The sequence below is a fragment of the Girardinichthys multiradiatus genome, chromosome 5, assembly GCF_021462225.1.
Source record: "Girardinichthys multiradiatus isolate DD_20200921_A chromosome 5, DD_fGirMul_XY1, whole genome shotgun sequence".
NCBI classification, from domain to species: Eukaryota; Metazoa; Chordata; class Actinopteri; order Cyprinodontiformes; family Goodeidae; genus Girardinichthys; species Girardinichthys multiradiatus.
The window spans coordinates 52,903,592-52,923,644 of record NC_061798.1 but is presented as its reverse complement, the minus strand read 5'-3'; the positions used below and the strand labels follow the sequence as shown (position 1 = coordinate 52,923,644).

Here is a 20,053-nt window from a genome sequence, read left to right as displayed (position 1 = left end):
CATGGACAATCCTGAAGACAGAAGTCCAATAGAACTATGTGACACTCTTAGAAATGTTGGTTTGACTCAACATGTTAAACAGAAAACGCACAAACAGGGACATATTTTGTGTCAGTAGGTAACTTTACATCAGAGACACAAAAATCACATGTGGCGTTCCCCAAGGGTCCATCTTAGGGCCCCTCCTATTCAATATCTACATGCTCCCCCTAACTCAGATTTTAATAAACAACAACATAAGTTATCATAACTATGCAGACGACACACAGCTATACGTTACGATGTCACCAGGTGACTATGAACCCATTCAAGCGATTGGTAAATGCTTAGAACAAATCAATGCATGGATGGGCCAACATTTTCTTCAGCTGAATCAAAACAAAACTGAAGTAATAATCTTTGGACCAAAGGAAGAGCGTTTAAAAGTTAGCACACAGCTTCAGTTAATACAGCTAGAAACCACCAGTCAGGCTCGAAACCTGGGTGTAGTGATGGACTCAGAGCTGAACCTTCAGAGGAACATAAAGACAGTAACAAGGTCGGCCTTCTATCACCTAAAGAACATCTCCAGGATTAAAGGACTAATGTCTCAGCAGGACCTTGAAAAACTAATTCATGCGTTCATCTTTAGTAGAATTGATTACTGCAACGATGTCTTCACAGGTCTGCCTAAAAAGTGGATCAGACAGCTGCAGTTGATCCAGAACGCTGCTGCCCGCATCCTCACTGGAGCTAAGAAAGTGGAGCACATCGGCCCGGTTCTAAAGTCCCTACACTGGTTCCCTGTAGCTCAGAGAATAGACTTTAAAATACTTCTGTTAGTCTATAAATCACTGAATGGCTTAGCACCAAAATACATTACAGACTTATTGTCAGTGTATCAACCACCCAGACCTCTCAGGTCTTCTGGCTCAAATCTACTCTGCAGAACCAGAACCAGAACCAAACATGGAGAAGCAGCTTTTAGTTCTTATGATCCACTAATCTGGAATAGCGCCGAAACCCTAAGTTGCTTTAAATCAACATTAAAAACTTATTTGTTTAGAGTGGCCTTTGACTGGGCCATCTAAACATTAAGGTTTTCAGTCCAACTTTCCTTTCATTTCCTTATCAATTATTCTATTCTCTATATTTTTTTATTACCTCTATTGTTTGATTTTCTGTATCATTGTGAAGTTTTTCCTTATGTACAGCGCCTTGATGCCTTGTTGCTCAAAAGAGCTAAATAAATAAACTTGACTTGACTCCAGAAAGGAGGGAATCACCATGGCAACCAGTGATTCGGCCATTGCTTCTTGTTTCACTCAGCAGCTTCTTCTTCCTGACAGCAATCCATCATGGCTGCCTCCATAGAGGAAGTGTAATCTAAGATTTGATCTCTGATTAAAGTTCAATAAACTGAGGACTAAATGAGAGGTTCTGCAGAACCCTTACTAAATACTCAAATTCATCACAGGACCATTAACATCTACACCCCAAAATGAAGGTTGGTACAAATGAACCAGACACCTGCTAGTCATGATGCAGAAGTTCTGATGGAGTTCTGGACTCAGACAGGCTGTGAGGAACTGAAAGCATTGGTGGACAATTAGAAACAGCTGGGTCCAGTCAGGTATGTCAGATAAACCAGTTAGAAGACGTTCAGGTTCAGCCGGGACCTTCCCAGTTTGCCCAGTAAATCCAGTCCTGTCTGAGCCGCCAGCAGGGATGCCATGTCGCTGCAGCCAGAGTTCACTGCCACGTCATACGGAGTCTGACCAGCAGCGTTCTTCCTCCGGACGCCTGCCTTACACCTACATGCAGGCAGACAGTGACATCATGAGGTGGGAGGAGCTACAGCAGCAGATGTTCAGTCTCAGGTGAGTCGTACCTGAGCAGGAGCTTGGCGCTCTGTAGCCCCTCAGAACCCAGAGCTGCAGCTTCATGCAGAGCTGTGTTCTTCATCCTGAGGAAGAGAACACATTTAATCACATGACCTGACTACACATTAATTTTCTCATATTTACATCAAATGTGTCAGAACAGAAGCAAAACGGTGGGGGCGTGGTCATGTGCAGTCTTCATGAATCAGCTGATGTTTGACCCAACGAGAAGCACACCTTCACTGTAACACCTGCTGTCACTGCACCACTTATCCCGTCAGCTAAAAGAAATATTTCCTGCAGGCCACCTTTTGGGTTTATTTTGGATTTCTCTGTAGTTGTATAAATAAAATATTTATTTCTTTATTATTTCTTTTAACTCATGAGAAAATGAGCTGACAGGACGAATCGTGCAGTGACACCTGCCAATCGGAGCATAGCTCCACCCACATAACCTGTGGTTATTTATAGGAAACAACCCACACCTGGAAGTTACAGTGTAGCTCCGCCCACCTGTATTTATTTACAGAAAACACCTGTTCTCTCTCACAGAGGGAACTTTTCTCTGTTCTCTCAGCTTGTTCTTGACATTCTGTGGAGAAACTTTTTGTTGTGTGGTGTCGGGTGTGTTGCAATGGGAGGGACCTATGAAGACTTCCAAGGAGTTCTGCTCTTGAGTTCTAGTGCAGTATGAAATGACAGAAAGAACTTTTCTTGCAGCCTTAAACAGAAGAACATATTTCTCTGTTCTCGTGGAGTACGTTCAAGCCTTCACGTGTGAGTCACAGCGTAGCTCCGCCCACATGCCCTGTATGATGTTATTCACTTCATCATCTGTCTTACGGTCCGGACTGTTGGTCCACGTCAGCTCCTCGTTGAACTAAAACAGGAAGTATGTTATGGTGACCATTCACCACGGCAGCCACTAAGGCGTGTCGGCTGTCGCTCCCACAACAGGATGGGTCCGCCCCCTGGTGGACAAACAACCACATCTGGTTAAACTGAGTCAGGTGACACAGAGGACCATCATGACTGGACATGGGGGGTTGTACCAGATCCAGAAGCTGCTGGATGGTTCTGATCTTGCCTCCATCTGGACCCAGCTCCTTCAACAGCTGATAGTCAGTCACCTGCAGCCAAACAACCAATCAAAGGACACTGTATTTTACACAGATTGGGTTCAGGTGGAGACTCGGGTCTTACTGATGGTCTGGCTTTCGGATTGGCTTTGAGTCTCCTCCAACCTGATGGCCGAACATCTCCTGGAAGACAAATCAAAGTTTTGACCATCAATACCTCCACAGAGTTCCAGACAACGCTGCAGTGATGAGCTGGGAGGAAAACGTCCAGCAGGTTCCACAGCAATTAAGCCTCAATGCTTAATGATGGTGGAACCTGCTTTTGTGTACATGTGTGGAATAATTAATTTGTATACTAGTGAACTGATGCTGAGTTACAGCAGCTGATGGATCCGAGAAGGTTTATGGTGTTTTATTGCTGGCCACCAGGGGTCACTGTTTGTGCGTCGTTTCAACAGTTCAACAGAATATTTGGTTCTGTGCTTCAGATTCTTCCCGATTCAGTTTTTTTTTCTCTGTACATTCTCCTCACTTCCATAAACATCAGAACACAGACGGGAAACTGAAGAGTCCAGTCAAAAACTGTGGTTCTTACCGAGACTGGTTCTATTTACAGATCGCTCTGTGACACTGCTCAGAGTCTGGGCCTGATACACCAATGCAGATCCTCCCCCTGGTGGGCCATCAATGTCTCCATAAGGTTCAACCTGTGACCAAAGAGCAGTTTGTCCTCACTCTGTGTCTCACAGTTTCAGTCACAATCAGAGGTCCTGTCTGAAACTCACCTGATGTTGCTTCAGTGTGGCCAATGTGAAGCTTAAGGTCAGAGTGACTTCATCCTGATCCTCCTGAACCACAGCTGAGATCATCTGAACAACAGTAGGAACACAAGAACGCAGGTGAACACAGGTTGGAGGACACCTGTTCAGGATCCATCATTCTCCCCATATTCAGTGAATACAGGTCAGGTTCTGTCATACAGATGAGAGGTTTACCTGGCCCAGACGTGGTTCTGCCAGTAGTGTCCTGAAGGAGGAATTGTTCTGGGTGTAACTTCTCAGGTGAGCACACACATGATCCAGCTGCTTCCTCCAGTAACCTAAAGATGACCAACCGTACAGAATCAATGAGAATGTCTCACATCAAGGAACAGAAACAGAGACATAAACAGATGTCAACATTTTAAATAAAGAAGTTCTGATCAGGATCTTTGTCTCAGAACCGGTCCAGCTTACTTCACAAAAGGCATCTGCTGATTCAGAATTATGAAGTTCTAGATGCTGCGATTGCTCTTATCAGATTTGTCTGAGAGCAACAGATAATAATTCAGTTTTCTCCAGATCAGCATTCATTGCTGCTCTGATGTTCTGACAACCCAGAGAAACTCATCATTGACTCTCATCTAACTCCACACATGTAGGTTTAGTCTATAAGCATGTCCTGCTGCTACTGCTTTTATCCAGAGCGGTTCTGATCTGCGGTGTAAGGGTAGCATTACCAAGTATCCTCTGTTTCAGAAATGACTCGTTGATATTTTAGCATTTAAATATTTCACTGTGGTTCAAAATATGGACAAAATGTGATTTGATCACAGGCAGAAGACCTTCAATGATTAAGATGTCAGGAGCTGGTCTTCCTCAATGACTCCGCGCCGTTCATTTCAAAATGCTGTGGTGACTGACCCGATACCTGGGATTGGATCGAGATGTCTCTGATACAGAAATAATAGTCGGCAAAAGTTTTTTTTACTATAACACCATGCCCCAGGCTGACTTCCATCAGTACTGACAGTAGTAGTAGTAGTACTGTACCTGATGGTGCTGATCGGTCAGTAGTAATAACTGCAGCAGTATCTGTACTATCAGTAATGTTAGTAGCAGAACTTCTGTACCTCGACCCAGGCTGATGGCAGTGAGCGGTGGTCGGCGGTCTCGGGTTGCCAGCTCTTGAATGCTTTGTAGCGCCCTCTGTTGTTCCTTCTTCTGCATCTCAGTTGCTGATGGGTAATAGAGTCCTACAGTCTGCGTAGACTGATCCACAGATGGAAGACTTGCCTTCAGTCTGGGGGCAGAGTTTGGTGGAGGCGTGGCCTTCCAGGCAGCATCATGAGGGCTCAGCGCTAAAACCTGCATGCATAGAGCACTCCAGCTGGTTAACAGGGAAGGAAGTGTGCGGATGACAGGAAGGGGGTGGTGCTTTGTACCTGACTGTGGGTGGTGCCCTCCTTAGGTTGTGTGATGTCACTGCGGGGTTTGGGCAGGGCCTGTCCTTCAAGGAACACACCGCAGGCTGTGCAGTAGCAAGCATTCGGGTGTCCGCTTGCTCCACACTGCCAACACGTCACACAGCTGACGGCATGACCATGCTAAACATATGTGTCACATTATTACATATCCCAGTGTTTCACTCCAATCAAACCAAGCAGGGAATCAGTAGTAAACTGAGTATGTGCAGAAACAACCAGCCCCCAATGAAGCTGCATGTCGTTCACCTTTGTGCCACAACAGTCGCAGAATCTGGCATCACCGCGGTTCAAATGTTTACACCTGGAGCAGGATAACATCTTGCCATCTGCTGCCCAACCACAGGGGGCGATGTTCCTGCCTTGACCAACCTGGAGCCACATAAGAGAAACTCCTGCAGGTAAAACATCGAAGCAGCACGTACCTGTACAGGTTCAGGTCCAGACGTACCGGCTGGAGGTGGCTCTCACAAGTTACACAGCTGGAAACCTGAGCTGGATTCCAACTTCCACAGGAAGCACACACCACATGATCCTATATCAACGACACAGCAGGAGTCACATTTGTATAGTACTGCTGGGAACCAGTACCTCTGAGGGAGAACCAACGGAAGGAAAATTGGGGCCTTTAAAATTGGAAAAATCCTGATCTGGGCCTAAATCAGTTTCCAGGACAGTCCGAGTCTTTCTCCAATTTGATCCAAGGAACAAACTAAAGGTCAGAGGACCTTTAGTTTGAAATCTATGTTCTATCATGATGATCAGAACCTGCTTTACGGGTTGTTAATGTTAAAGCACCAGTAACTTACCTGCAGAGAGAGGATGGCCTGAGGCTGCTGGTGTCCATCTACAGATGCCTCGCAGATAAAACAGGTCTGAGCATGAACAGGAACCAGGGAGTGGCAGGAAGCACACAGCAGCATCTGACAGCAGAACATACACATTTGTCAGTGCATCCCCAACTTTCATCAGCTGCACGGTTGACGTGAGCAGTACCTGTCCTGTCTCAGCAGGGGTCAGCTTGTGAGCAGGTATCGTAGCGCCACACTGAGGACAGAACTGGGCAAACGGGTCTGAAGGACGGACACAGAGACACTGAGGACACTGAGGACACCTGGATAGAGGGATTGGAGGGCCAGGAAAAGCATGAGTCAGGGGTACAAAAGGCCCCCAAGTGGATGTCTGAGGAAGTGCCAGCATATAAATCAATATGATAATATTTCTCACATAAAAACATTAAAAATAATTAGAATCCAGTTTAATGTGATATTTTCCACTGGTTCTTTTTAACCCAACTCTGCTGCACTCAGCCCACTCTGAGAGTGTTTCCATTACTCTTTTTTCCATACCGGTACCCAGGTTTTGGGTCCCTGCTCCTGAGCAGGTCAGACCGGGGCGGAGTAGGGACTACATGTGACATGAACAGACTGCTGTCCACTGATTGGCTGTGGAACCAGGAGGAACGAGAAGGTTTTCCAAGAGGCAGAGCAGGGAGAAGTAAATAAAACTCAAGAGGAACTACAATAATATTAAGGACCACAATGGCCGGAGCGGGTCAAACCCAAATATAATTTAACTATTTACTAATCATAAACCAGCCTGAAGACTGAAAGAAAAGAAAAAGGACACATCAGCTTTCTGAATGACACGCAGGTAGGGGGCGCTGTAGTTAATAACATCCTAAACCAGCTGATCAGACGCACAAACAAACCACCATGAAACATCGGGTTTGGTTCTGACATCTATTGACGGTCCTTCAGAGAACCAGCATCAGCAGGAGGAGGGAGCAGGCAGAGAGCAGCTGCCCGTAATCAGATTGTCTGCATCGGGTCAAACGGGAGGAAAACCTGCTGAATCTATGGAACACGAAGATCCAACATCCAACCTAAAACTGACTTCCCCACGGTCAGGAGTCTGTGGTTCTGGGCTTCCTGGCCCTCATTATTGCCATGGATGAGACAAGAACTTCCTCATAAAGCCCAAAATGTTCTTCAGGCAAACTTTGGAGCTTCACCATCCAGACAGCAGCATCTCTCCTCCCTGCTTCTCCTGCCACCCCCCACCCCTTATTTTTTATCGATTCAAATATATTAATGTGGCAATGTCACACAATAACGTTTATAGTGGCACACAGCGTTGAAAATGGGTGTGTCCCAGACAGTTGGCATTCCAGTAACCGCTGGTGTGTCACAGTGGGTGTGTCAGTCACAGTGCCTCTTGTGGACAGCAAAGTGGGTGTGTTTCGTTGGGTCTGTACCACAGGAAGTTGTTGACTCTCTCTTCTCGGGACCCCTGCGCGCTGCTCAGGTGCTTCAGCTCGTGTGAATCCTGGCAGACAGGAAGTAGATTAAGAGAAATGCATAGACCAGGTCCCAGAATATCCTGTTGAATCTGTCTGCATGTTTGTTTACCGCAGACCGGGAGCGCAAGGAGGAGCTGACCCAGCCAGCAGCAGGTGTGCTGGAGCCTTTGGGGCTGAGGCGTCTATTTAGAAAGCGATGACCTGAAGGAGGAGGCCTGCGTCCAGACAGCCTTGACTCTGAGTGTGGACAACAGTGCAGGAAGCTGCAGCAATTCAATCACTTTAGCTTGATTAGATAGACCTTGTGTGACCTACTGTATGTTAGTGGGGATCAGCGAATGAAGAGGGATAACCTACAATATCTGGAACTTCAGATACTTTGTTGGAGACAGGAGTGTGTTGAAAGCAAGCAACTGAATAAGCTAGTAGAAGAAGCTGGCTCAATGCTGGCCCGTGGGCTGGATTCATAAACAGTGGAAGAGAGGGCTACACTTAAAGCAATAATGCAGCTGCTACTGGATATGTGAATTTCCCCTTTAGGGATAAATAATGCATCCGTCTGTCAGTCTGTCCACACAAAAAGAAGATGGATGGATGATGAATATCTGGACATGTCTACATGCCTCACAAATCAAATATTTAAGCTTTTGGGGTTACAGTTACACATTGTGATTCAGAACCAGACAGGATTATGGAGCATCCTTAGATTCAATGACTGTTTTATTTTAAAGTACAAGTTAAGGTGTGTTGAGAATCAGTAGCAGGTGTGTACATGTTATTTACCTTACCTGCAGTTGTGTACAGGAGCATATGTGGGCTGTCTGAACGTACCTGCAGATCTTTGAGCAGAACTAGCAGAGTGGTGAACAGAATAGAAGGTTTCAGACTGATGCTGAAACAACAGAACAATGAAGGTGGAACTTTTCAGAACAGACAGGTGAGTGATGTTAGAGGACAGGCTGGCAAGAAATCTGCAGGTTACTGCTTAATTACCTGCCTGCAGCTCTGCAGACCATCCTCCTTATCCTCTGTTTTGATGCTTGATTCCACCTGATCCACAGAAAACACCTTGGTGACCACGGAGCTCTGTCTGCCATCCCTATGCCACCCAGAGTTACACTCAGCAAAGGTAAACAGGAAATGATGTACTTATGATTCCCATCACTGCCTCACCTGTTGTCAGGTGAACATTACCTGGTGACAGCCACTGCTCTGACGCTCACCCGGCCAGCAGGAAGGACAATCGGATCTGTATATTTTCTGCTGCTGCCATCTGACCCCTGGTGCTCTCCCCCTGGCTTAGACCCATCCAATGTGAAGAAGATCAGCACACCTGTAGAGTCTGATTAAACACACACCTGTTAGCTAAATTAACATAGCAGATACACCTGCAGAGATTGTGTCACTAAAGACCCATCAGTAGTGTCTGATGGGTGGATGGATTGACTTAACTAGATTAAGGGCAAGTGTGTGCTGGTACCTGACTGAATGGAGATGGGTGTTCTGGTATCGATGTGGTTCTTGGTTCTGTGAGTCAGGTGGGTGATGGGAATGATAAGAGGAGCTAAAATGGCTCCTGCCGCCATGGGAACCACTGGCTGACAATAAAAAATAAAGATACAAATAAATTTGACTAAAGTCATTTAGTTGCTGGATGCAGTCAATCATCTTCTGCAGAATAACTGACATTTGATCCCAACTGAGACCAAACAAACACCATGTTACCTCAGATAATCATAAACTTTGATCAACAATAGCTTCACGAAGTTACATTTCCTAAATCAACATTTAGTCAGCAGCACATCAATTAATATTTCACTGACAAACTTGTTACCAATTTCCGCTCCTCAACCAGTTCAGATCCAGACTCCTGAGTTGTTGTTGTCGATGGTTCCTCTCTCTAGTTTTTACCTTTGAATTTTGATTCGGACGCAAACAGACTCGTTTTCTCTCGCTCACTGAAGCGCAGCTGTTGCGTTTGGACAGGCGTCACTATGGCGACGGGCTTGGTACGGGATCTCTCGTTATGACAACAGGAAGTGATCGCAGTGTATCCGCCCACCACACCGGAACAGTTACATGTGATGATTCTGCACCTTTTTAATACGTATAAAATTATTTAAATCAAGTCCGGATTTTTATCAGATTTTCTATGTTCAACGTTTCCTTAAATAACCGCTGTGTTATCTACATTAAACGTCACGTAAGATGCTTTACCATGAATATAAATATAGGATATTACGGAGAGAACACCTTTAGGACGCAAAAAACAGTGTGATGCTATCTTATTATTACTTTACAAATATATACTTACTAATAAGATCAAATAATTTTTATTTAAAATTTGAAATAGATATTATCCAGTAAAAGTTTTTTCCAAATGTCAGTAACAACTGCTCTTTCTGTCAGTGTGAGGCTGAAAGTATTGAAGATTTATTTGTGGAATGTTCTAATGTTGTAATATTTTGGTCGGATTTGCAAAGTCTCCTTAAAAAAGTATTTTAAAAATCTAAAATATGACTTGTCTTTAACAATTCAACCGTTTCCGTAGATGAAGTATATGTAGTCAACCTAATTACAATCCTAGCAAAATATTACGTCCACAAAATGAAATGGAGTAATAATATTCCCTCTTATATTAATCTTTACGAAACTGACTTGAAAACATATTTTGCCTCTATTCCAAAATTTAATTTAAACAATCAGAAACTAGGAAAAATGTAATTTTATCTCATAATCAGACCACCTTACTATGTTGTTCGCTTTTTCTGTTCTGTCCTCATCACGTGCTCCATTTTTCTGTTTTTAGTTGTGGTGACAGACCCCTTTGTATTTGTATTTATATATTTATTTATGTTCTTGAATGTACTTTTGCACTACAGTTTTTAAGAATGAATAAAAAAGAACACGTTTAGGACCCTGACTCCTTTTTGATCAGGCATCGTATAGGACACCTCCCGCTAACAGGCACTGCTTTAAGCCCCCGGCAACCTACCGTCTAATTTATCGGACGTTAAATCCTTTCCCACGACGGTTAACGGAAAACTGAACCGAATAATTAGGTCGGGATGGCAGAAGTGAAGGTGAAGAAGGAGACGAACCTTTCGGAACCGGTAGAGATAGAGAACAGGTAAGGAAACCCACTCAGAAGGGCAGAACTCTGGGTTCATTCTGTCACATTTGAGATTAGTTCGGTTACAAGTTCTGATACAGCGTCCAGTGGTTCGGTTTAAACACTAATTCAGACCTGGACCGGCCTTAAGCTTTTACTGGAAGTACTGAATTTCCCTGAACTCTGTTGATACCGGTCCGTTTTCATCAGCGTGGTTCTGATAACTAAACGGTAAAAGGCCTGTACTTTATAGCGCTTTTTCAGCTCCGAGGAGTCCAGAGCGCGTTAAGGTTGGATATTCAGCGGCGTCCCCGTCCTGTTAGATCCGACGCTAGCAGCCTGATTACGGGCAGCACGTCTCTGTCTGCCCCCTCCTTCCACACACGATGCTTCGCTTAGAAATCATCAATAAATGTCCGAACCAAACACTCTTGAAAAACAAAAAATTAATAGCTTTTAGGTCACATGACCCAGTGACACGAAACTAAAGTTAATTCATTCTACAGGACTGAATAGATGAAAAACTCACATCTCATTTTCATGCATTTTCTATATTTTTAAGTAAGTTTTAATATAAAATTTCAGGTTTATTTTTGTCAATAACTTTCCGTTAACGTGCCATTTACAAAATAAATGCTAAATTATTCTACTAAACATGACAGATTAGATACACTTAAAGCAATCTAACATACATACAGTTTTATTTCCAACATATAATTTATAACAATTTCTTTCTAACGTTATTTGACGCACTTTGCACTTTACTTTCACGATGGACATTTCCAGCTGCCTTTCTTTGCATCTTCATTTTCTGTGCTGTTTGTGTTGAGGCATTGGGTTTGAAACCATCTATCAGTCATCATCTGGATCTGTTAATACCGTTGTAGATGCTGATGGTTGTGGGCAGGAAGGATCTCCTGTAGCGCTCCGTCTTACAGCAGATCTGAAGAAGCCTCTGACTGAAGACACTCTGTTGTTGTAGGACAGTCTCATGAAGAGGATGCTCAGGGTTCTCCATAATGTTCTTCATTTTATGAAGAATCCTTCTTTCCACATTGATCTCCAGAGGTTCCAGAGGAGTCCCCAGAACAGAACCAGCCTTCTTTATCAGCTTGTTGAGCTTTTTTAATCCCTGGTTCTGATGCTGCTTCCCCAGCAGATGATGGAGAAGATCACACTTTTCATGTTGATCATCTCCTTTGTTTTAGTCACGTTCAGGATGAGATGATTGTTTCCACACCATGCCACAAAGCGGTCCACCAGCTCCCTGAACTCAGTTTCTTCTCCATCTCTGATCCACCAACGACTGCAGAATCATCTGAGTATTTCTGCAGATGACAGGAGTCTGTCTTGTACTGGAAGTCTGAGGTGTACAGCGTGAAAAGGAATGGTGAGAGTACAGTCCCCTGTGGTGCTCCTGTGCTGCTGACTACCTGGTTAGACTCACAACCCTTCAGTCTCACAAACTGTGGTCTGTTTGTCAGGTAGTCTTTGATCCAGGAGATTGTTGAGGCCTCCACCTGAGTCTTCTGGAGTTTCTGACAAAGCAAATCAGGTTGGATTGTATTAAATGTTCTGGAGAAATCAAAGAACATGATCCTCACAGTGCTGCTGGCTTTGTCCAGATGACAGTGGGTTTGTTGAAGCAGATGTTTGATGGCATCTTCAACTCCAACTCCACAGCGATAAGCAAACTGAAGGGGGTCCTGATGGTTTACTGTTTGCTTACTCAGGTGGGCCAACAGGAGTCTCTCCAGGACCTTCATGATGTGAGATGTCAGGGCAACCGGTCTATAGTCATTGAGGACTGATGGGTGAGTTTTCTTTGGTACCGGAACAAGACAGGAGGTCTTCCACAACACCAGAACCTTCTTCTGGGCCAGGCTAAGGTTGAAGAGGTGCTGCAGAATCCCACAGAGCTGCTCTGCACAGGCCTTCAGGACTCTAGGGCTGACATGATCTGGACCTGCAGCCTCATTCTGATTCAGTCTCTCCAGTTGCATCTTTACTTGACTTCTATGAAACATACAGGTGGAACGGGGAAGCAAAGGAAGCATCAACATCTTCTGATATGGTTGAAGGCAAACATGTAGAAGCAGAAGGGTCTAGGGCTGAGGTGGAAGATAAAAAATGTGAGGTGTTACTGGACAGCTGTGGGTCAAAGGATGGCGAGATGTCTGCTTGTGAGCAGGAGAGGAGGATGCGAAGCTTGTTTCTGAACTGAACCTATTGAAGAATAGGTTCAGTTCATTGGTTCTGTCCAGACCTTCATCGGTCTGATCATCCTTCTGCTTGAAGCCTGTGATCTTCTTCATCCCTGTCCACACATCTCTGATATTGTTTTGCTGGAGCTTGCTCTCCAGCTTCTTCTTGTACACCTCCTTGCTGTCTCTTATCTTGACTTTAAGTTGCTTCTGTATAATCCTCAATAATTATCCATCTTCCTCTCTGAAGGCTCTTTTCTTCTTGTTAAGCAGGTCCTTCAGGTCACTGGTGATCCAAGGTTTATGTCAAACTATACTGCTCAGAAAAATCAAGGGAAGACTCAAATAACATCCTAGATCTGAATGAATGAAATATTCTCATTAAATACTTTGTTCTGTACAAAGTTAAATGTTCTGACAACAAAATCAGACAAAAATCATCAATGGAAATCTAATTTATTAACCAATGGAGGCCTGGATTTGGACCCAAAATTAAAGTGTAAAAACACACTAGAGGCTGATCCAACTTTGATGTAATGTCCTTAAAACAAGTCAAAATGAGGCTCAGTATTGTGTGTGACCTCCATGTGTCTGTATGACCTCCCTACAACACCTGGAGATGCTCCTGATGAGACGGTGGATGGTCTCCTGAGGGATCTCCTCCCAGACCTGGACTAAAGCATCCGCCAACTCCTGGACAGTCTGTGGAGCAACGTGACGTTGGTGGATGGAGCGAAACATGATGTCCCAGATGTGCTCAATTGGATTCAGGTCTGGGGAACGGGCGGGCCAGTCCATAGCTTCAATGTCTTCATCTTGCAGGAACTGCTGACACACTCCAGCCACATGAGGTCTAGCATTGTCCTGCATTAGGAGGAACCCAGGACCAACCGCACCAGCATATGGTCTCACAAGGGGTCTGAGGATCTCATCTCGGTACCTAATGGCAGTCAGGCTACCTCTGGTGAGCTCATGGAAAGAAATACCACCCCACACCATTACTGACCCACTGCCAAACCAGTCATGCTGAAGGATGTTGCAGGCAGCAGATCTCTCTCCACGGTGTCTCCAGACTCCATCACGTCTGTCACATGTGCTCAGTGTGAACCTGCTTTCATCTGTGAAGACCACAGGGCACCAGTGGTGAATTTACCAATCCTGATGTTCTCAGGCAAATGCCAAGCGTCCTGCACGGTGTTGGGCTGTAACCACAACCTCCATTTGTGGACGTTGGGCCCTCATACCATCCTCATGGAGTCAGTTTCTAACCGTTTGTGCAGACACATGCACATTGGTGGTCTGCTGGAGGACATCTTGCAGGGCTCTGGCAGTGCTCCTCCTGTTCCTCCTTGCACAAAGGTGGAGGTAGAGGTCCTGCTGCTGGGTTGTTGCCCTCCTACGACCTCCTCCACGTCTCCTGGTGTACTGGCCTGTCTCCTGGTAGCACCTCCAGGTTCTGGACACTACGCTGACAGACACAGCAAACCTTCTTGCCACAGCTCACATTGATGTGCCATCCTGGATGAGCTGCACTACCTGAGCCACTTGTGTGGGTTGTAGAGTCCGTCTCATGTTACCACGAGTGTGAAAGCACCACCAACATTCAAAAGTGACCAAAACATCATCCAGAAAGCATCGGTACTGAGAAGTGGTCTGTGGTCCCCACCTGCAGAACCACTCCTTTATTGAGTGTCTTGATAATCACCAAAGATTTCCCCTTGTTGTCTTTTCCTATTTGAACAACATCATGTGAAATTAATTGTCAATCATTGTTGCTTCCTAAGTGGACAGTTTGATTTCACAGAAGTTTGATTTACTTGGAGTTATATTGTGTAGTTTAAGTGTGTTTTGGAGCAGGGTATTTTCATGATTTAGAAAGACGAGGCTTTTTGTGGACAATCCATGAGATCTGTTTGAGCCATTCTTACATCGTCAACGCTGAAGGAAACATTTACAGCTGTAAAGAACCCAATGGTTCTAGAAATGTTGACTGGTGGTAGCTAAAAGCACATGCAGGCCACACTTTTCAGATTTTGCTTTGTTTAACAGCAGCAAAAAATGTGTCTTTATCGTTCATTGTACTTTGATTTGGTCATCACATAAAACCCCATTAAAATGCATTTTAATTTGTGGTTTCACAGCATTAAAGTGGATAAACATCTAATAAGTATGAATAGTTTTTCCAGTGCTAGTTGTACTGCTTAATAAAGAGAAATTATATTGAAATACACAGCATCATATGTGGAACAATCTATGGGGAATGAATACTTCTGCCAGCGTTGTTTAAAGAATGACAACTAGACTAAAAAGTGTGGTGACACATTCTAAGGATGTGACACCACAATCAGCAGCCTTCATCGATGATTAATGGAAGAAGTTTGGAACCACCAGGACTCTTTCTAGAGCTGGACAGTCGTCTACACTGAGCGATCAGGGGAGAAAAACCTTAGTCAGGGAGGTGACCCAGAACTCCATGGTCACTCTATCAGAGCTCCAGCGTTCCTCTGTGGAGAGAGGAGAACCTTCCTGAAGGACAACCATCTCTGCAGCAATCCACCAATCAGGACTGTATGGTAGAGTGACCAGATGACAGCCACTCCTTAATAAAAGGCTCATGGCAGTCTGTCAGGAGTTTGCCTAAATGCTCCTAAAGGACCTCAGACCATGAGAAACAAAATTCTCTGGTCTGATGAGACAAAGATTGGTCATGTTTGAAGGACACCAGGTACTGCTCATCACCAGACCAATAACATCCCTACAGCGAAGCATGGTGGTGGCAGTATAATGCTATGGGGATGTTTTCAACAGCAGGAACTGGCAGACTAGTCAGCATTGAGGGAAAGATGAATGCAGCAACGTACAGAGACATTCAAAAAGACTTGAGGATGTAACTGCTGCTAAAGGTGGGTCAATAAAGTATTAAGCAAAGGATGTGAATACTTATGTAAAAGTATTTTCTTAGTTTTCTATTTGAAATAAATTTGTAACAAACTCAAACGTATTTCACGTGGTTAATAATGGGGTGTTGTGTGTAGAACTTGGAGGACACACCGTATCATTTGGAAAAAGCTGGAACAAAACTACAATGACTTGTAAAAGTATTCATACCCCTTGAACCTTTCCACATATTGTTACATTACAACCACAAGCATAAATATATTTTTTGGAATTTAACGTGAAAGACCAGCACAAAGTGGTATACAATTGTGAAGTGGACAACAATTATATATGATTTCAAACATTTTTTACAAAGAAAAACCAAAAAGTGCAGTGTGCAAAAGTATTCAGCCCCCTTTACTGAGTGGAACCAATTGCCTTCAGAAGTTGCCTGATGATTGATAATGACCAAATAGAGTCCACCTGTGTGTAATCTGATCTCAGTACAAATACAGCTGCTCTGTGACGGCCTCAGAGGTTGGTTAAGACAATATTGAGGAGCAAACAGCATCATGAAGTCCAAGATTATGCTCTTCACAAAGTCAGGTTCATACATTCCAATTAATCCTAATCATTGAACATTGCTGTCAGTTTGGTACCGAATTATTACGTTTTCATTATATTCAAACAATCAGGTTTCAGTTTTTGTAGAAGAGCGTTTTAATGTGTGCTCTAGAATGAGAGTGGGAAGATAAAACCAGGGTTTCAGATTCAACTCTGACCCGGTGGTGGTTCTGTTTGGTAACTGGGCTGGGCTCCTTCATGCTGGTACTGTGTGTGTATACATGTGCATATTTTGAAGTGTGTTTTCTTGTCCAGAATCAAAGAGCTGTGTCATCAGTTTCCTCAAGGAATCACGGATCAGGTGATCCAGAACGACATGCCTCAGCTGGAGCCTCAGCAGAGAGCCGTGGCCATCAACAAGCTGCTGTCTCTGGTCAGTCGTCTTTATTGTTCATCAAACACTAATACGAAGATAACCTGACTGAAAACAAAGAGCAGCTTTAAAATTGTGGCTTAATTTATTGAGAAACAACATCCAAAAACAGCCCAGCCCAATGTGAAAAAGTAATGACTCCTTTTGTTAAATCATTATTTATGATTATCCAACTTTTTCTTTGTTCTGTTTTACTAGCCTGATTACTACCAGACCTAAAATCCATGTACCAAGTAACCAGAACCTGTTTGACAACATGAAGTGAGCTAAACAAGTCTCAAAAAGAAACACATCACCACCCTGATCTAGAGAGATCCAAGAACAGACGAGAAACAAAGTCTCTTGACATCCATCAGTCTGGAAAGGGTTACAAAGCACTTTCTTTTGCCCCTTTTCCACTGGGTCCATTTGGCCCTACTTGACCCCACTCCAGTTTCCAGTACTGTTTCTTCTGTACCGGCATCTAGTTTTCTGGTCCCTGCTCCTGAGCAGGTCCGACCGGGGCAGAGTAGGGACTATATATGACGTGAACAGACTGCTGTCCTCTGATTGGCCGTGGGACCAGGAGAAATGAGGGAGAAGACTACAATAATAAGGACCACAATGGCTGGAGTGGGAAACCCAAATATCAGAACCCCTGAACTTTATTTTATAAGTTCTGGCTTGGCTGTGATCCAGATAATTAACCTAGTGGATCATTTCATACATGAAAAAAAACATAGAAGACATTCTTGGATGTGCAGTAATACAAACATTATTAGTATTTAGTTTGTTTTCATTTTCTATTATTTTTATTCTTTCACGCTGATTACTTTAATGTGACAATGTGCACCTGGAGGCGGAGCTTCAGCTACCATAGTTCTAGGCGTCAGTGGCGCAGTGGAAACTGGTACCGTATGGAGTAAGAACGCTGTCAAAAACAACGTGTATGTAAAGATGGAAATGTGTGCATATTAGTCAATAGTTGTCCATAAGTAAAATCCAAAAGAGGTTTTGTATATTTTCTCTGTAAGAATACAAAATAAAATGTGAAGAAGAGAAGAAGCAGCAGCACTAGCGATAAGATGATGGACCAAGAGCATATATTAACGACATTAAGACATATATAAACTTTTTAACATCACTTGACTTTGTACCGTAGTTTATTGGTCCGTTCTTTTGGCGCTAATGCTGCTGCTTCTTCTTCTTCTGCTGGCGGTTCACAACAAATTCAGAGGTGCATAGCGCCACCTACTGTACATCATTGTATAACTCCACCCACTATATTATGAGCCTGAGATCACGTGACACCAAGTCACTGATGTAAATTCGTATTCTCATAGAAAATAAATCATATTCATAAACTGTTATAGCATATTGTATTCATAAAGAATAAACCACAACTGTAAACTTTAACTTTGTGTTTGTAATTTCTTGAAGCTGTAACATTTTATTTTGTATTCTTATAGAGAAAATATACAAAACCTCTTTTGGATTTTACTAATGGACAACTATTGACTAATATGCACACATTTCTGTCTTTACATACATTGTTTTTGACAGCGTTCTTACCCCATAGTACCGTACTGAGTGGAGCAGACCCACGCCACCTAAGTAGATCCAGTGGACAAGGGACTCCAGAGAACCATTCTCCACACATGGAGAAAACATGGAACATTGGAGAACCTTCCTAGGAGTAGCGAGCTACCGCAATTACTCCAGAGCTCATCGACGACTCATTATGGGACATCCCGGAAGAACCTAGAACATCTACAGCTCGGCAGGCCCCAATGTCTTAGTTCAGGTCAGAGGTTATGATCCAGCAACGAGATGGAGAGACTGTGCAAAAATGGCCTCCATGAGAGAGTTCCAGGGCTAAATTTAGAACAATTCTGCAAAGCAGAGTGGGCAAAGATTCCTCCACAACGCTTGACGGCAGCTGTTGTTGCCAAGAGTGGGACAGTCGGTTATTAGAGGGTAAATGCTTTTTCACACAGGACCAAGTGGGTTTGGATAATTTATCTTTAAGAAATAAAATCATCATTTGAAACTGCTTCTTGTTTTCACCCAGTTTATTTTTGTCTGAAATTCAAATTAGTTTGATCTGAAACAAAGTGAAAGGGGGTAAATACTTTTCAATTCAGTTTATTTCTATAGCACCAATTCACAACACATGTCGTCTCAAGGTTCTTCACAACAGTCAGGTTCATACATTTCAGTTAATCGTAACCATTGAACAGTTCAGTCAGATTCAGTTATTTATTCAAATTGGATAAAAAGTTTTTCTATCTAAGGAAACCCAGCAGATTGCATCCAGTCAGTGACTTGCAGCATTCACTCCTCCTGGATGAGCATGTAGAGACAGTGGACAGTCACTGGCGTTGACTTTGCAGCAATCCCTCATACTGAGCATGCATGTAGCGACAGTGGAGAGGAAAAACTCCCTTTTAACAGGAAGAAACCTCCAGCAGAACCAGAACCAGGCTCAGTGTGAGCGGCCATCTGCCACGACCGACTGGAGGTTTGAGAGAACAGAGCAGAGACACAAAGAGAACAAAGAAGCACTGATCCAGGAGTACTTTCTTTTTCACAGCTCTGATCTATTTTAGGGTCAGCTGGACCTACTGAGAAACGCTTCTGGGCTCCTGTACCGGCTGAAAGACACTCAGAATGCCAGGTAAACCTTTACAAGCATGCAGGCCCGGTTCTGTTGAGTTTTGCCTCTCTAACTCTCCTGTGTTTCAGTAAGATGAAAGGTTCTGACAACCAGGAGAAACTGGTCTATCAGATCATCGAAGATGCAGGAAACAAAGGTATTATCCAACAAGACTGTCTGCACAACATGCTGTGATTGGATCAGAACCTCACGGCTGGTTTTGGGACTGTTCTCGCTGCAGGAATCTGGAGCAGAGACATCCGCTTCAAGAGCAACCTTCCTCTGACCGAGATCAACAAGATCCTGAAGAACCTGGAGAGCAAAAAACTCATTAAAGCTGTCAAGTCTGTGGCTGTGAGTCCAGAACCCGGTCTCAGTACTCTTAAATGGCAGCAACTGGACCCGACATCTAAACAAACTCAAAGGAACACGTCAAGTTTGAGCCAAAACATTTTTTTATACTTATGGAATCTACAAAAAATCTTATTTTTATATTAAGACCAAAATTGGTGAAATATGAAATAAATCTTGAAATGTATTTTATATAGAGAATTAATTTTATTTTCAGGAATGACTTGTAGGACAATGATGATTTTAGGAAAACATTAAAACCACATGCCCAAATGTACTGAAATGTCCACATTAAAATAAATATTAAAGATGTTATTTACATTATATATAAAGTAAATTAGAAATAAATATTCTAATTTCTATAACATTTTGGGAAAAATATCAAATGACTT

At 43.5% G+C, this 20,053-nt stretch overlaps 2 protein-coding genes across 12 annotated transcripts in view; one reads left to right on the top strand and one right to left on the bottom strand.

The window, feature by feature from the left end:
* Positions 1 to 984: 984 nt before the first annotated feature.
* dzank1 (double zinc ribbon and ankyrin repeat domains 1) lies at positions 985 to 9,535 on the bottom strand. Of its 11 annotated transcripts, none has more exons than XM_047364491.1 (21): positions 9,320 to 9,535; positions 8,966 to 9,083; positions 8,680 to 8,827; positions 8,479 to 8,535; positions 8,274 to 8,377; positions 7,595 to 7,722; positions 7,441 to 7,511; positions 6,180 to 6,297; positions 5,993 to 6,106; positions 5,635 to 5,718; positions 5,433 to 5,555; positions 5,145 to 5,306; positions 4,833 to 5,067; positions 3,937 to 4,040; positions 3,727 to 3,810; positions 3,537 to 3,648; positions 3,066 to 3,124; positions 2,915 to 2,992; positions 2,706 to 2,833; positions 1,871 to 1,945; positions 985 to 1,793 (listed from the first exon to the last, which is right to left on the bottom strand). In XM_047364491.1, the coding sequence occupies exons 2-21, from the start codon at positions 9,069 to 9,071 to the stop codon at positions 1,631 to 1,633; spliced, it is 2,253 nt and encodes a 750-aa protein (XP_047220447.1). In that variant the 5' UTR covers positions 9,072 to 9,083; positions 9,320 to 9,535; the 3' UTR covers positions 985 to 1,630. The 11 variants fall into 11 exon arrangements, with proteins under 11 accessions (XP_047220447.1, XP_047220448.1, XP_047220444.1 ...); XM_047364492.1 differs by having other exon boundaries at positions 7,595 to 7,748; positions 8,274 to 8,336; XM_047364488.1 differs by having other exon boundaries at positions 7,595 to 7,748; positions 8,479 to 8,584; positions 9,320 to 9,534.
* An 886-nt stretch (positions 9,536 to 10,421) lies between these two features.
* Positions 10,422 to 20,053, top strand: part of polr3f (polymerase (RNA) III (DNA directed) polypeptide F) — a 28,309-nt gene continuing 18,677 nt past the window's right edge. Inside the window, exons 1-5 of the mRNA XM_047365195.1 lie at positions 10,422 to 10,615; positions 16,558 to 16,675; positions 19,264 to 19,331; positions 19,400 to 19,467; positions 19,552 to 19,664. Of these exons, the coding sequence (XP_047221151.1) occupies positions 10,554 to 10,615; positions 16,558 to 16,675; positions 19,264 to 19,331; positions 19,400 to 19,467; positions 19,552 to 19,664 (429 nt within the window). The 5' untranslated portion in view covers positions 10,422 to 10,553. The remainder of the gene's footprint in view (positions 10,616 to 16,557; positions 16,676 to 19,263; positions 19,332 to 19,399; positions 19,468 to 19,551; positions 19,665 to 20,053) is intronic.

What these genes read in the sequence shown, in the direction of transcription:
- dzank1 (XM_047364488.1), bottom strand. Translation starts at nt 9,071, where the DNA reads ATGGCGGCAGGAGCCATTTTAGCTCCTCTTATCATTCCCATCACCCAC. An exon ending in GCGACTGTTGTGGCACAAAG is followed by an intron (nt 5,307 to 5,432) that starts GTGAACGACATG and finishes ACATATGTTTAG; the next exon opens with CATGGTCATGCCGTCAGCTG. An exon ending in TGTAAATAGAACCAGTCTCG is followed by an intron (nt 3,125 to 3,536) that starts GTAAGAACCACA and finishes TTTGTCTTCCAG; the next exon opens with GAGATGTTCGGCCATCAGGT.